Source organism: Dasypus novemcinctus, chromosome X (genome assembly GCF_030445035.2).
Source record: "Dasypus novemcinctus isolate mDasNov1 chromosome X, mDasNov1.1.hap2, whole genome shotgun sequence".
NCBI classification, from domain to species: domain Eukaryota; kingdom Metazoa; phylum Chordata; class Mammalia; order Cingulata; family Dasypodidae; genus Dasypus; species Dasypus novemcinctus.
This window is the reverse complement of record NC_080704.1, coordinates 94,005,959-94,020,399: the sequence shown is the minus strand read 5'-3', so window position 1 is coordinate 94,020,399 and position 14,441 is coordinate 94,005,959. Positions and strand designations below refer to the sequence as shown.

The window sequence follows — 14,441 nt, the reverse complement described above, 5'->3', positions numbered from 1 at the left end:
TCATCCCAGCTTAATATCTTTGGACTGGGAGATGGGAAATCTTCTCAGCTGCCAAGGGTGTTTGGTAACTCATGTTTGTTGTTTTGTATTTTTGTATCTCTGCCTCTCACCTTCCTTATAGTAGTGAAGCCCTGACTTGGGCTTCTGACCCTTAAATAGGTTCCTTGGTCAGTTTTTGGTTACTTCTCTATTGCTTTTGTGAGAGATTTGGGACCTGCCTTCTTATTCTGACACCATCTTCCCAGAACTCTCCTGTGTTTTTTTTTAATTTCACTTATTGTGCCTTTCATTCCCATAAGATCTGCTCTTTTTCTATGTATGCTATCACATTCTTCTTTGTGCTCACCCAGTATCTTCTTACTATCCTTAATCTTTTCATCTATCTCATTGAATTTCTTAACATTTGTTTGAACATCTATGATTAGTTTTCTCAATTCTTTTATGGCATCTGGAGGCTTTCCTTGTTTCTTGACTGGGCTAAATCTTTATGTTTACTGGTATGCATTGTAATTTTTTTACTTGGTATCTGGCATACTAGATGTATTTATTCTGGGCACTGTTTCTCTCTTTAGTTTAGGACTTTCTTGCCCTTTTTTCCTTGCTGTTTGTGTGGTAGGAACCAAGGATGTAGTTGTTACTGTAAACTGTAAAGACTGAAGCTGCCTGTGTTGCCCCAGGAACTGATGAAGCTTCTCCCACCTTTTTCCTCTGCCAAGGGTAGGAATGGAGCAACAGCCATGTGCATCAATCAAAGCCATGCAAGCCAAGACTGTCTGTAGTTGCCTGGAGAGGCTCATGAGACTTCAAGCCCCTTCCTCCACTTCATGATTTGGGGATGAAGCTGCAGGTGCAGGCAGTAAACTAAGCCATGCAGGTCAAAATTGACTTCAGTTCCCCAGGTAGACTGAAATAGCACCAGCAATCCTCCTCCCATGCCAGTGGTAGGGATGGACCCTCCACTATGCCAAACAACCTAATCCATTTGTGCTGAAAGCAAATGCAATTGCCCTCAGAGGCTGAGGGAGTAGTTTCCCTTCTGCCTTTTAAGGAGCGGGGATTTAACCACAGGCACCCATCAAACCAGTCTGTGTGGGCTGAAAGCACCTGCAGGTCCCCAGAAAGGCTAAGGAAATGCAGTTCCCCGCGTATACTATTGATGGATGCGGGTGGAGCCACAGGCACCTAGTAGCCCAGTCCATGCAGGCCAAAAGTGCCAGCAACTTGCCAGGAGAATCTAAGGAAACACAGCCCCTTCTTTCCTATGGAGAGGACAGGGATAGAGACCCAGGTACTCAACAAAACAGTCTGTGTCATCCAAAAGGTCCTGTAGTTGTCCAGAGAGACTGAAGGAACACCAGACTTCTCCTGTCCTATGAGGGTTTGATGAAGTCCAAGGCACTCAACAAATGAGTCCATGCCCACTAAAAGCACCATAGAGCCTGAGGAAACACATCTTCCCTCATATCCTTTTGGGGTGTTGGGGATGGAGTCCCAGATGTCAAAATATCCTGCCTGTACTGACTGAAAATCTTTGCATTTGACTGGAGAAGCTGGTGAATGCCCTCCCAGCTTCCTCTCTGACAGAGGTGGGGCTGGAGCCTAGGATAAGGCTGCAAACTGATCTGGATGCAGAGAAGCCTGTCCCTATAGACACTGTGATTTTCAATCAGTCCTATTTTCCTCATGCCGGGGGTGGGGCTGGAGACTGGGCTAGGGCTGCAATCTGATCTCAGGAAAAAGAAGCCTTTTCCTACAGTTGCTGTGATTTTCAATCAGCCCGGCTTCCCCTCATGCCAGGGGAGGAGTTAAAATAGTGGCTACCAAACTCTTTCCAACTTGTACAGATTCAAAATTTAGTTGTTCTTAGTATTATACTTTAGCCAGTTGAATTTACTAATAATTAGCTGAAGCCAGTGCCCAATTTCTCTTTTACCCCTGTTTTTGGGAAGTGGAGCTTCCTACTCCAAGCACAGAATAGCTCCCAAGTGGTTTGCACCACCAGTGGAGGATGGATGGGCACCAGCCTCCATGGCAAGGACTGCTCTACTCACAAATCTTCTCTGCAGATGTACAGTTCCCTCCTTTCATTCTTTCAAGGATGTTGCAGTATGCTCCTCTGTTCCCCTTGCCCCCCTAAAGCAGGTGCTTTTGGTAATTCTGGTGATTAATGACTGCCCTGTATGATGAGCTGACTCTTTGAGCTCCTTAATCTGCCACCATCTTGCCTCACACACATTTTTTTTCAAATGGCTATCACTTTTTTATTTTATTTTATTTATTTCTCTTTTTTTTAATGTTACATTCAAAAAATATAAGAAGTTCCCATATACCTCCTACCCCCCTCACCCCACTCCTCCCACATGAACAACCTCTATCATCATCATGGGACATTCATTGCATTTGGTGAATATATTTTGAAGCACTGCTGCACCACATGGATAATGGTTTACATTGTAGTTTGCACTCTTCCCTAGACCACCCAGTGGGCCATGGCAGGACATACAATGTCCAGCATCTGTCCCTGCAGTACTACCCAGGACAACTCCAAGTCCTGAAAATGCCCCCACATCATATCTCTTCTTCCCTCTCCCTACCCTCAACAGCTACTGTGGCCACTTTCTCCATATCATTGCTACAATTTCTTCCATTACTAATCACAATATTTCCATAATAGAATATCAGTAAGTCCACTCTAGTCTGTACTCTATTCCTCAATCCTGTGGACCCTGGGATGGTGATGTCCACTCCACCTCTATATTAAGAGGGGGTTTAGATTCCACATGGATGATGGATGCAGTTCTCCTGCTTGCAGTTTTAGGTACTCTTGGCTCCCTGGTGTGGTGGCTGACTTTCACCTCCCTGTTCACTGGCCAGAGTAAGTCCAATAAACCAGAGGGTAGGGGTTGCAATTCTGCTTAGGCTCAGGGCCTGTTTGTCATATAGACAGTCCAGAGATTCAGGTCTCCTGAGTATACACCAACCTCAGCACCAACTCATAGCCATATAAACTCATTTGTCCTTTCAATTTCACCCTTTTATTCAAGATAAAAAAGTAGTTTTTAACATTATTATATGTAGGCAGAGATATTCTGCTGGAATGAGTTGACACTTTTATTCAAGGCCTTTTTGTAGTTACATCTCCCTCTTATTCATTTCGTATTACTGGCCTACAGTCTGGCTCATAGGTGTTCAGTAAGCAGTTGCTGAGTGAATAAATGAATTAACTTATCTTTAGAAATCATTTTAATACAATTTTGCAAGTTCTCATTTATATAAAATCAATTAATATCAAGAGTTGAATCATTGTAACTTATTCTTTCCCACATTCTCATTTTTCTCGGAATTCATTGTGACATACTGAAAGAATGTTCCCTGTGTGTGTTTTATAATTATTACTGTGCACAATTTTGGGTACAGGGAGAGATTCAGGTTGAGATATATTCCTAGAAATCCATATTTCTAAGAAGTTCAAAGAAAACCAAAATGTTTATGAGATAAAATGGTGGGCTAAGTTCCTGAAGTATGAATGCCTATATCATAAAATAACACCTCAACTTGGCAGCCATTAATAGTCCATTAAAAGATAAAAGCTTTGGTCTACATGTTACCTAAAGTGCTCACTACAATCTTTTTGGTGAAGAATTGACAAAGCTTACAGTGGATGTAGGGAGAATTTTAATAACATGAAAAGGAAGCTAGATCTTAGTTTGTGAAATTAAGTGACTAATGTTATTTTACTAATTCCTCTCACAAACATCCCATTTACTTAGGAAAATCTCTCATGTACACATAAATTGCTGCCTGTAGTCTAGGAAGTGTTTAATCATCTTGCAAAATGCAGCTCCAAAAAGAAAATATCTACAATAGTAAATTATCTTAAAGCTGTTTATGTTTTACAATCATTGCTTAAGTACTGAGGAAGAAAAATGTTTGCATACAGAATTAGATATCCACATAACAAAAAATCTTCCCTGAATTTTGCAAATGTGAATTAATATATAAAAAATGTTTTAATAGACTCCGAGTGTATCTAGGAAGGACTGTAAATTCAAATTACTTACTACTATAATGCTTATAGATATCTTTTATATTTGAAAAAGACTTGCTGGTTATCACTTTACTAATACTTCTGTTCTGACAATGAATACTTCTAAAAACCAAAGACTTAGAATTAGTAAAATTCAATATGGCAAGTGCATGTTGAATTTTATTATGAGGCTTGTTTGTAACTTAAATTGTTGTAGAGTGCCTCTGGATAAAGAATTCAGCTTGTAGGATGAGCTGACTCTTGGTGCTCCTTACTCAGTCACCATCTTGCCTCTCCCTTACCCCTATACTTTCGATATAACTTTTCTGTAATCTAAAACCTCTCTAAAAATAAAGTTTGTAATGATTTTTAAAATATTTCAAATGAAAATATATGTAAAGATTACAGAAAATTCATAGTAGAGAAAATTTTTTAAAATTAGATTCATTTTTACAAGTGCACATATTTGTGTAATGACCACCACAATTTGTTGCTTACAAACACTTGTGAGTTTTTTTCCAATTTTTGGCTATTATGAATAAAACTCCTCTGAATATTCATGTGTGAGTGTTTTTGCAGGCATATGTTTTCATTTATCCTGGGTAAATACTTAAGAGGAGAAGAACTGAATCATATGACAAGAAAGAGTATTTAATTTAAGAAAAAAACTGCCAAAATAGTTTTCAAAATGCCTGTATCATTTTACAATCCCACCAGCAATGTATGAGAAGGTTTTTTTGCTTTACAACCTTGTTAGCACCTGGTATTTTCATTCTCATTCATTTTAACCATTGTAATATGTTTATAATAGCATCTCATGGTTTTAATTTGTATTTCTGTAGTAACTAATGGCATTAAGCATCATTTCATGTGCTTATAGGCCATTTGTAGAATTCTTTAATGAGGTATGTATTCAAATATTTGTACTGTTTTTAATTCTGTTGCTTGACTTATTGAGTTGTAAGAGTTCTTTTTTTAACTTTATTTTAAATGGTGTTTTAGATTACAGAAACATACATAGAAAATATAGGGGATTCCCATTTCCCCCACCCCCACCCCCTCTACCTCTCTCATTCTCCACTATTAAAAACATCTTTCATTGGTGTGGTACACTTGTTACAATTGATGCACAGACATTGAAGCGTTTCTATTAACTTTGGTCTGTAATTTACATTATGGTTTCATTTTCACTGTACAATTTTTTAGGTTTTGACAAAATATATAATGGCCTGTATCCATCATGACAATATCATGCAGACAATTCCAATGTCCCAAAAATACCCCATGTTCCACCTATTTCCTCCCCATGATTCTGGATACAATTTTTTGTCATGTATGTGATTTGTAAATATTTTCTCCCAATTTTTAATTTTGTATCAGTGTCTTTGAGAAAGCAAAATATATTTTTAAACTTTTATGAAGTCTTCATCTTTTAAAGTTCATGCTTTCTGTGTCCTATTTAAGAAATCTTTACCTAACCCAAACTCTCAAAGAGTTTTCTCCTTGTTTTCCTCTAGAAGTTTTAAAATTTTTAGGTTTTACGTTAGGTCCATGATCCATTTCTTGTTAAATTTTGTATATGGTGTGAGGTAAGGGTTGATACTAGCTTCCTTCCTTCCTTCCTTCCTTCCTTCCACCCTCCCTCCCTTCCTTCCTGGCATATGGATTTACAATTGTTCCCCCACTGTTTGTTGAATGACTCCTTTGTTCATTGAATTACCTCACCAATTTTGTCAAAAATCAATTGATCTGTGGAGCAGGTGTTGCTCAGTGGTTGAGTGCATGCTGTACATGCATAAGGCCCAGGGTTTAATCCTCTGTACTTCCTTAAAAAATCAATTGATCATCAAAATAATAACAATTAAAAAATAAATTAATCACATATGTGTGCTGAATTCTGAACTCTCTTTTCTTTTTCATTGATCTATAAATCTGCACTTATGCCACTCTTTGTTGATTACTAAAGATTTAATGTTAAATCTTTTCAGAGCACTTTCATGCCCATTATCTTGTTTGATTCCCATAATTCTCAAGGCTGACATTGCTAAGGATTACTAGTATTATCTTTATTTTATTGATGAGAAACCAGAGGCACAGAGTGGTTAATTGGCCTGCTCATGATTACACAGTTAATTATCAGTAGACCTGACACCAAATACCCATAAAATCCAATTAGGAAAAAAATAGTAGAATGTGACTTTCAAATCAGTGGTGTATTTAGAGAAATTTTCTGAATAACAGATTCCTACCTAATGGAATGGGGCAGTCTACCAGATAGACTTAGTAATAATTTCAATCCCTCCTTGGTACAAAATAAAACATTTATAGTTCTCAGTATTTGGCTTTTATGAATTGTATATTCAGCATTATTGCATCTGCTATTGTTCTTTATTTGGGGTTAATTGGCTGATAGCCTAAAATGTAAATCATAATGGACTGTCTATTCTTAATCTTAGTTCAGGCACTAATTTGTTTTGATATAGGAGGGATTTACCAAGAAAGTAACTATTTCTTGGTTTTTGTTTTACTGAAATTTATTTGACCAGATTTTTGACATTGCAAATTGCTTTCTGTTTGTTATTTACTTAAAATGTAGCCTTTGAGTAACAGGATAATTTTCTTCTGTGCTTTATATTTCTTTATGCCAAAGTTTATTTTATATATATATCCCCTCTAAATTTATTGCTTTTTAGAATTTCATTGTGCATCAGACATGTACAGTCCTAGGTTTACATAAGGTAATTCTGTTGTTTGATGTTTTCTCCTTCAGAATGAAGAAGTCAGATTCATTGAAAATGAGCTAGAGATTCAAAAACAAAAATACTTTAAACTTCAGACTTTTGTTAGAAACTTGGTACTAGCTATGAAAGCTGACAATAAGGAACAACAGCAGGTAGGTCCCAGAAGAGACTAGTAAGCTGCAATATATTTTGTTGAAAAATGCTGTGTCACATTTGGGTTCTTCATATTTTTCTATTTTTATACTTCATTCCAGCTGTTTATGGAGGAAGTATTTATTTTGACTTTTTTAAACACCACTTTCTTGAGACTTAATATTTTGTGTGCTATTTTATTGGAAAATCAAAATAAGGGATTAGCAAAATTTTTATTTTCAGACTAACCTTTAAATAGGGAGAAGCTAATTTTTAAATAAATTTTTAAAACTTCTCAGTGTTTCCAAGGATGGGGTTTTCTACCTGGATCGGCTTCTCTTGGGACCTTTTTGCATGGAAGAAATGAGGGAGGAGCCTCTCTCTCTGGGTTCAGTTACCTTCAGCCTCTCCTAGAGTTCAAAAAGTGTTTGAAAACATTCCATTTTATGATATAGTATTCTTCACTAAGAAGATATAAAATTATTTTGTGAAATTATTTGTGTCCACTATGAGCATCATTTGCTTTTTCTAATTAAAGTGTGTTTCATTCCTCTACTCCAAATATGAAATGTAATGTCTTTTGCCTGTTTCTGTAAATTTTTGTTTACAAATCTTCCAAAATTAGTTTCTTATATTTTAATATGAAATCTGTATTATAATTTATTAAACTTGCTAGAAAGAATTGTATTCAATGTTCATTAATATAAATTTTCCATTTAATGCTAAAAGATGCCAAACTTGCTTCTACATTGTATACCACTATGGTAATTCATTGTTAGAGAAGTTCTACAGGAATAGCATGAGACACAGGTAATCATTATTTATGAAGTAGTGTCAGAAGTTTTTATTCAGTAAGTAATTTTATAAGTTAAAAAAATAATCCACCCTTTATATCCAAGCAAGACTGCATGTGGCATCACAGACATATCTCTGGGGGGAAAGTTTAGAATCTTAGCATCCCACAATTCTCCTTCTTAAAAAGAAAACAGTGTACATATTTTACTGAAGTGATTAACCACAAAATTTGAACTAAAAGAATTTACTCATGAAACTTAAATCAGCACATATGCTATGTGTCCATTTTCATGAAATTTGCTTCCCCTACACACAGAGAGACATCCAAAGAAAGTAACCTTCATTTACCTTTCCCAGCTTCATTTAAGCATGTTGACTTAGTATGTAAATTATGCATATTCCATGACATAATGAAAATGTGTTTGTTTTTTTAGAATCCTAAACTACAGATTTAAATTAATATCACTGGTATTTTTTAGTATGATCATAAAGGTCCTGTTAGTTTTAAATAAGTGTAAAAACAAAAGTTAGAGTATAGTCCTGGACTCAAAATAATAGCAGAGTTTTTAATTCAGTTCTGTGACCAGCCAACTAGCAATTACTTATGACTCTTAACATCCAGAAATCGAATGCAGATTGCATTTTTCCTCTAATTCTAATTTCATCTCTAACTTTGTTCTTTCCCCCAAACCACTAACAAGTAAGAAAGGTAGTTAATGTACATTTTTCTTTCCTCCTTCTCATCTGATTTTTCTCTAATAAAAGACTGATAAACTAAGATGTGGATAAGAAATTGGCTGAAAGGGAAAATGAGATAAAAATGATATTGAAAGTCATAGCCTGTATAATCACCACGCAAATAGAAACTATTGATTTTTATAGGTGAGATAAATCCACAAAGGTTATCCAAGTGATCTCTTAAATGCTGGTCTTTATATTATGAAATACTTAGAAGGTTATTTCTGTTAGGAATTAATTTTTATTCTATCTAGTATAAGAGAGTGATTATATCATTGATTTCTCACTTTAAAAATCTTGTTTTTTTTCAAGTAATCTTGATTTGGAAGAAGTAGGGTGAGTGGTCCACAGACTATTTTGTACCAATGAAGTAGTTCAGGGTGTGAAAAAATGTGATTCTGTCTGACTGAAATATTAGAGTATCCAAAGACTCTTTAATCAGTAGTCATTTTGCAATCAAAAGAATGTTTACAATTCTGTACTAAGTAATTAGTAAAGGTCTTCTTCCCTTAGTAAATCACTAGATAAATCCTAGCCAGGTCAATTGCTTTACTTGAATTACTATTTTTCCACTTTATAAGGAGGATAGGAATGATTATTTTGAAACATGGCATTCACACAAAGAGTCCTAGAATAAGAGTTACAGAGATTATGTAATATTTTGGAAATTCTTTAATCTTTAGGAAAGAGTGACACTATCTCAGACTCTTAAGATTGTTTTCATTGATGAAGAACCATTCTAGTAAAGAAATGTGTCTTTACTTTTCTATGAAGGAAAGAAAGTTCCAGCAATTAGTGTAATTCAAAGATTTGTTCAGTTTGCCTATGTTGCAATCTAGTAGGATATTAAAAAGAATTTTGAAGTGAACCTCATGCATTAGGATCCTTTTACTGCCTAAGATATTAAAGGTTTCACACTTCATATTAAACTCATTTATTAATTCAGTTATATGAAATGTAGTGACAAATAAATAAATAATCCTTTGCCTGATTTGAAGGTCTTCTCACTAGAATTTAGAATATCAAGTTTCATCATCTATTTGATTTTCCAAGGCTCTGAGCACAAATTAGAGTGAGTGTCAAGTAGAACACTTTGCCCTCTTTAATATGGTTTCTCCACAATTGCAAAGTGAATTAAATACAGTGATATTTCTTACAGACCATGGTCAGCTATTGTCAGCAAAGGCTTTATTATACCCAATATGGAATATTGTTAAACCAGTATTACTGAAGAAAATGGCTGTGTCTTATTACTGCATTACAGCACCTTAGAAAGCTAGTTCCTTTAGGTAACATGGCTGTTAAATTTATCAGAAGATGGTTAGATTTTTAAAATTGTATTAAAAAAATAGCTTTTCTTGCACAAATGAGTTAGTCTTCACTCATAGCATGAGAAAAAGGAGAAAACTACTAATCTTCCCCCTATGCTACAAGCAAGAAGTACAGGATTTGCAGTTGTCATTTCTTCTAAGAAAATAAGAGAATACTGCCTTTTTTAATAGTGCACTTCATGTGTTCTTCAACATGCCCTGCCTTTCTGTTCCTGAATTGGGTAGTTGTAAGCTTTCATTTGCTCCTATACCTAGGTCCAGGAAGCTAACACTGCACCCAGAGCCTTCATTACAAGTGATGATATCTAAAAGTTGCTCAGATATGCTTTATTATTTTTAATATTAGGAACAGCAAATCAATCATTTAGTTCAAATTTCTTATGATTACATGGGGATCAGCACTGCCAGCCACATAAAACCAGATTAATCCTTTACTTCTATAATATAGAAGCATTTTCTGCAATTACAGAAGAAACAATTAGACCATGACAAAATTTAGTTCACATTTCTTGGCTTATCCTAATTACCCTATCAGAGGAATGAGCAAATCTTTAGATTAGAGGTTCTTAAACTTTTCTGTTCCATGAACCCCTTTGCCAGTCAGATAAAAAAAACACATACCCCTTACTAAGTCCATATTATACAGTATATTATTTAATAAATATATCACACCTACACCAACACATTCACACACACACACAAAAGCAACTTTTTTTTTCAAATTTCAATTCAGGCCCAAATACTCCTTGTTAAGAAACTCCACTTTAGATACATCATTGCAACAACTAGATTCCCTGATTCTGCTATGTCCTGGTGCATGTTTGGCCATTTTAGATAAGAAAATAGCTAAGGAAAGAAAAAGATCCCTTGGGCTTTTCAAATTCTTAAGATATAGTTAAAGTACAGTAGCTGAACTTCTTTCCTAACTACTAAATTAAATCTATCACTAAAATAGTCTTTTGTGGAATGTATTTTTCTCTAAAGGAGAGAATAACTGAGCAGGAATACTTTAGTAAGGAATATAATTTTTAAGTCCTCCAGCAGTAATCAGTGAACATTAAAAACTATTATGAAAAGCACTTATTTCTGACACTTGGAAACACTTAGTTCAAAATATTTGTTCATTTTCCCTCTTAATTTCCCCTTTGTCCAGGATTCCATTCTACATGATCCACACCCTTAACATGTAGTGTTTTACTTCCTTCATAGGTTATGAAGAAGTTCTCTTTTAAGTGAGATCTGCAAGATCCTGAAAGAGAAACAGTCTTTTCTTTCACTCCCTAAGAATAAATCAAAATTAGAGGACTACAGCTTTTGATATAAAATAGGAAAAAAATCCAAATACTGAAATCCACATGCTAATCGAAAAAAATTGATTTTTCTGACTCAGGCACTGCTGTCAGATTTACCTCCTGAATTAGAAGAGATGGATTTCAATCATGCCTCGCCGGAACCTGATGATACCTCATTCAGTGTGTCTTCTTTATCGGAGAAAAATGCCTCAGACAGTTTTTGATTTACGAGGTGGAGGATAGATGATACAGCCTTTGGCTGCCCAGGAGTTGTGCATCTCAAGATTACTGCATTCTGTTGTGTGACATTCTTCAGTTGGAAAAACACATTGTGTGAAACAAACATATTCTGTGAAGGTTGGGCAAAATATAATGGCTTCAATGTATACTGCAAAAAAATGTGTATGAAATTTAACAACATTGAGAGATTTTTCAAACAGGAATTCTGGGGGAAATTGTATATTAAATTGCTCAAAATTAATTTGAGCAGTTCAGCTATGAAATATATATTGTCTAGCTTCTGAAAGATTTTTGTTTGGTTTTATAGAAGAGTCTTGGTTTTAGTGATAATTTTGACCAGAGACACAAGAATTAAGCTGTTTCCACATTACTTATCAAGTGGCTAAAACTTGATTAGCCTTGTTTTGGGAGCCATTATATCTTCTTTCCTCTTCTCTCCTTTCCTTGTCATCCACGTGTACTTTTGCTCAGGAAAATTAATTGAACATTGAAAGCAAAACTTTAAAAAATTATTTAATCTGAATGAATCCTGGGATTTCTTTTTCATCCCCTATGAAAATTTGACTTAAGCTGATGATTGAAATTGAAGTGATTACTAATATGTAATTGTAAATTATTGATATTTTTCCATTATCTAACCCCAAATTTGGGGAGGGGGGGAAACATTGTGGAAAATTAACTTACCAACATAAAGTCAAATAAATTATTAAATGAAAATAAAAAATTATATCTGTTGTAAATAATTAGTTTTAATGGGAAGTCTTCATTGCTGCAAATGACAAATATTTATAAGATTCACATTCTACTAATAAATTTATGTAACTGAGTTGATAAAATATTGCTCAAAAATAAGTTTATCATAATCTTCATAATATCTTTTCAGTTCTTGCATTTATGAAACAGTAAGCCAAGGTCAGCCACTGAGATTAATTTTTATCTAGGTTTCCACAAAAGTAAACTCATTCGCACACAATGCTTGTACAGAACCAACAGCCAAGGGTGATATCTAAAAAGAGTTACATATTATTTTGGCTATTGATCAGAATCCTTTAAATTTCCTGAATACCATTCTATGAGTACACACCTTAAATGGGCATGTTATCCTTTTGTTCTATTGCTAGGTACCGGGATGGAAACATACTATACAAAATTCTCTGTAGATCATCCCTTCCAGGATGCCAGATGGCATTACCAAGACCCATAAAAAAGAAAATGTCAGTTTCTCTCAACTCACAATCTCATCTATTTGTGACTTTACAGTGTGAAATTGTGTTTGTATGGTTAAATAACTCTCTATACCTAAAAGATTAATGAGGTAGCTAGATGTCTATTTTGGCCATGAAATTTCTGTTTCAGGTTAAATGTTTTACAATTCATAATTAAAACAAATTTTTATCTTAGAATCCACAGATACAAACTTCTCAAGGCAGAAAAGCAGCCATGAATGCCATTAACTTTGAAATGTCTTTAGCCCTGAAAGGTATCATGCTACTGTTATGGTACCTTTGTTAGCAGGGATACGTTATATCCTCTTTAAGTTAAGAGCCATATGGTTCTTTGGAAACAATGCTTAGTATTCCTTCCTGACAAGTCCAATCCCATTCATAAAAACGTGTACTTGGTAACAGAACCTCAAATATCAGGATTAAATTTATCAGTCCTCAGCAATTTCTCCAGGAGATAGAAACCTCACAAAATAAAGCAAATATAGAAACCCTTTTTTCTGACACCAAACCCTTTCCTTTTTATTCTTTCAAAAGAAAGTTCAATGTACAAGTTTCAAATGTGAGCACTGTTTTTTGTTTTTTTTTCATTGAAGTAGAAAAAATCATTTATTCTGGAAGCCCTTACAATCTCAGGAAGTGATTTTGATACCACAAGTTCCATGAATAGAAACCGTTAACAAATATGGAGGGCATTTGCTTGAGAGGCAAGGGGCATCTGGTTGAAAAATTTCTTGTGCTCCATTAACTACCTGACAGCGTTGCCTGGCTGCTAAGTATAGAAACCATTTTTTTTGCCTTTATTTATTTTTTTAATGTTACATTAAAAAAAATATGAGGTCCCCATGTACCGCCCACCCCCCTCACCCTACTCCTCCCCCCATAACAACAACCTTCCCCATCATCATGGGACATTCATTGCACTTGGTGAATACATCTCTAAGCACTGCTGCACCACATCGTCAATGATCCACATTATAGTTTACATTCTCTCCCAGTCCACCCAGTGGGTCATGGGAGGATATACAATGCCCAGTAACTGTCCCTGCAGTACCACCCAGGACAACTCCAAATCCTGAAAATGCCTCCACATCACATCTCTTCTTCCCACTCCCTACCCTCAGCAGCTACCAAGGCCACTTTCTCCATATCAATGCTACATTTACTTCCATTACTAATCACAATAGTCCCAGAATAGGATATCAGCAATTCCACTCTATTCCATACACTATTCCTCCATTTTGTGGGCCCTGGGATGGTTATGTCCACTCCACCTCTATATCAAGAGGGTGCTTAGATTCTACTTGGATGATGGATGCAATTCTCCTGCTTGCAGTTGTAAGCACTCTTGGCTTCCTGGTGTGGTTTTTGACCTTCTTCATCTCCCTGTTAGCTGGCTGGGATAAGTCTAGTAAACCAGAGGGGGTGGGAGTTGCAAGCCTGTTGAGGCTCAGGGCCTGACTATTATATGGACAGTTCAGAGATTCAGGTCCCCTGAGTATACACTAAACCCCAGCACCAACCACAGTTCTGTAGAAACCATTTTTAATGTAGAATGAACAGACTCCAGGTCCACAAGTCTCTTCTAGTGTCTCCTTCTTAGTTATTGAGCTTATCTTTTAATTTTCATTTCTTCTGCTTCAATTTAATCCCCTTTCAATTTGATTCTAATTGTAAAACAAAGACAAATGGTATTATTTCTTACACCTTTTCAACTCAGTGGATTGTATAATATTTGTCACACCTCAGCAATTTGTCAAAAATGAACAAATATTTGTTTTTTTTGTTTGTTTTTTTAAATTTTTTTATTTTTTATTGACTTTGTAATAATATTACATTAAAAATATATATGTGAGGTCCCATTCAACCCCACCCCCCCACCCCCCCTCTCCCCCCCCCCAACAACACTCGTTCCCATCATC

At 35.4% G+C, this 14,441-nt stretch overlaps 1 protein-coding gene across 2 annotated transcripts in view; it reads left to right on the top strand.

The window, feature by feature from the left end:
- The window catches only part of HDX (highly divergent homeobox), a 352,007-nt gene extending 339,968 nt beyond the window's left edge, over positions 1–12,039 (top strand). For both annotated transcript variants that reach the window (XM_012519830.3, XM_058292275.1), the window contains 2 exons: positions 6,798–6,920; positions 11,155–12,039. In XM_012519830.3, the coding sequence (XP_012375284.1) occupies positions 6,798–6,920; positions 11,155–11,280 (249 nt within the window). In that variant the 3' untranslated portion in view covers positions 11,281–12,039. The remainder of the gene's footprint in view (positions 1–6,797; positions 6,921–11,154) is intronic.
- The last annotated feature ends 2,402 nt before the right edge of the window (positions 12,040–14,441 follow it).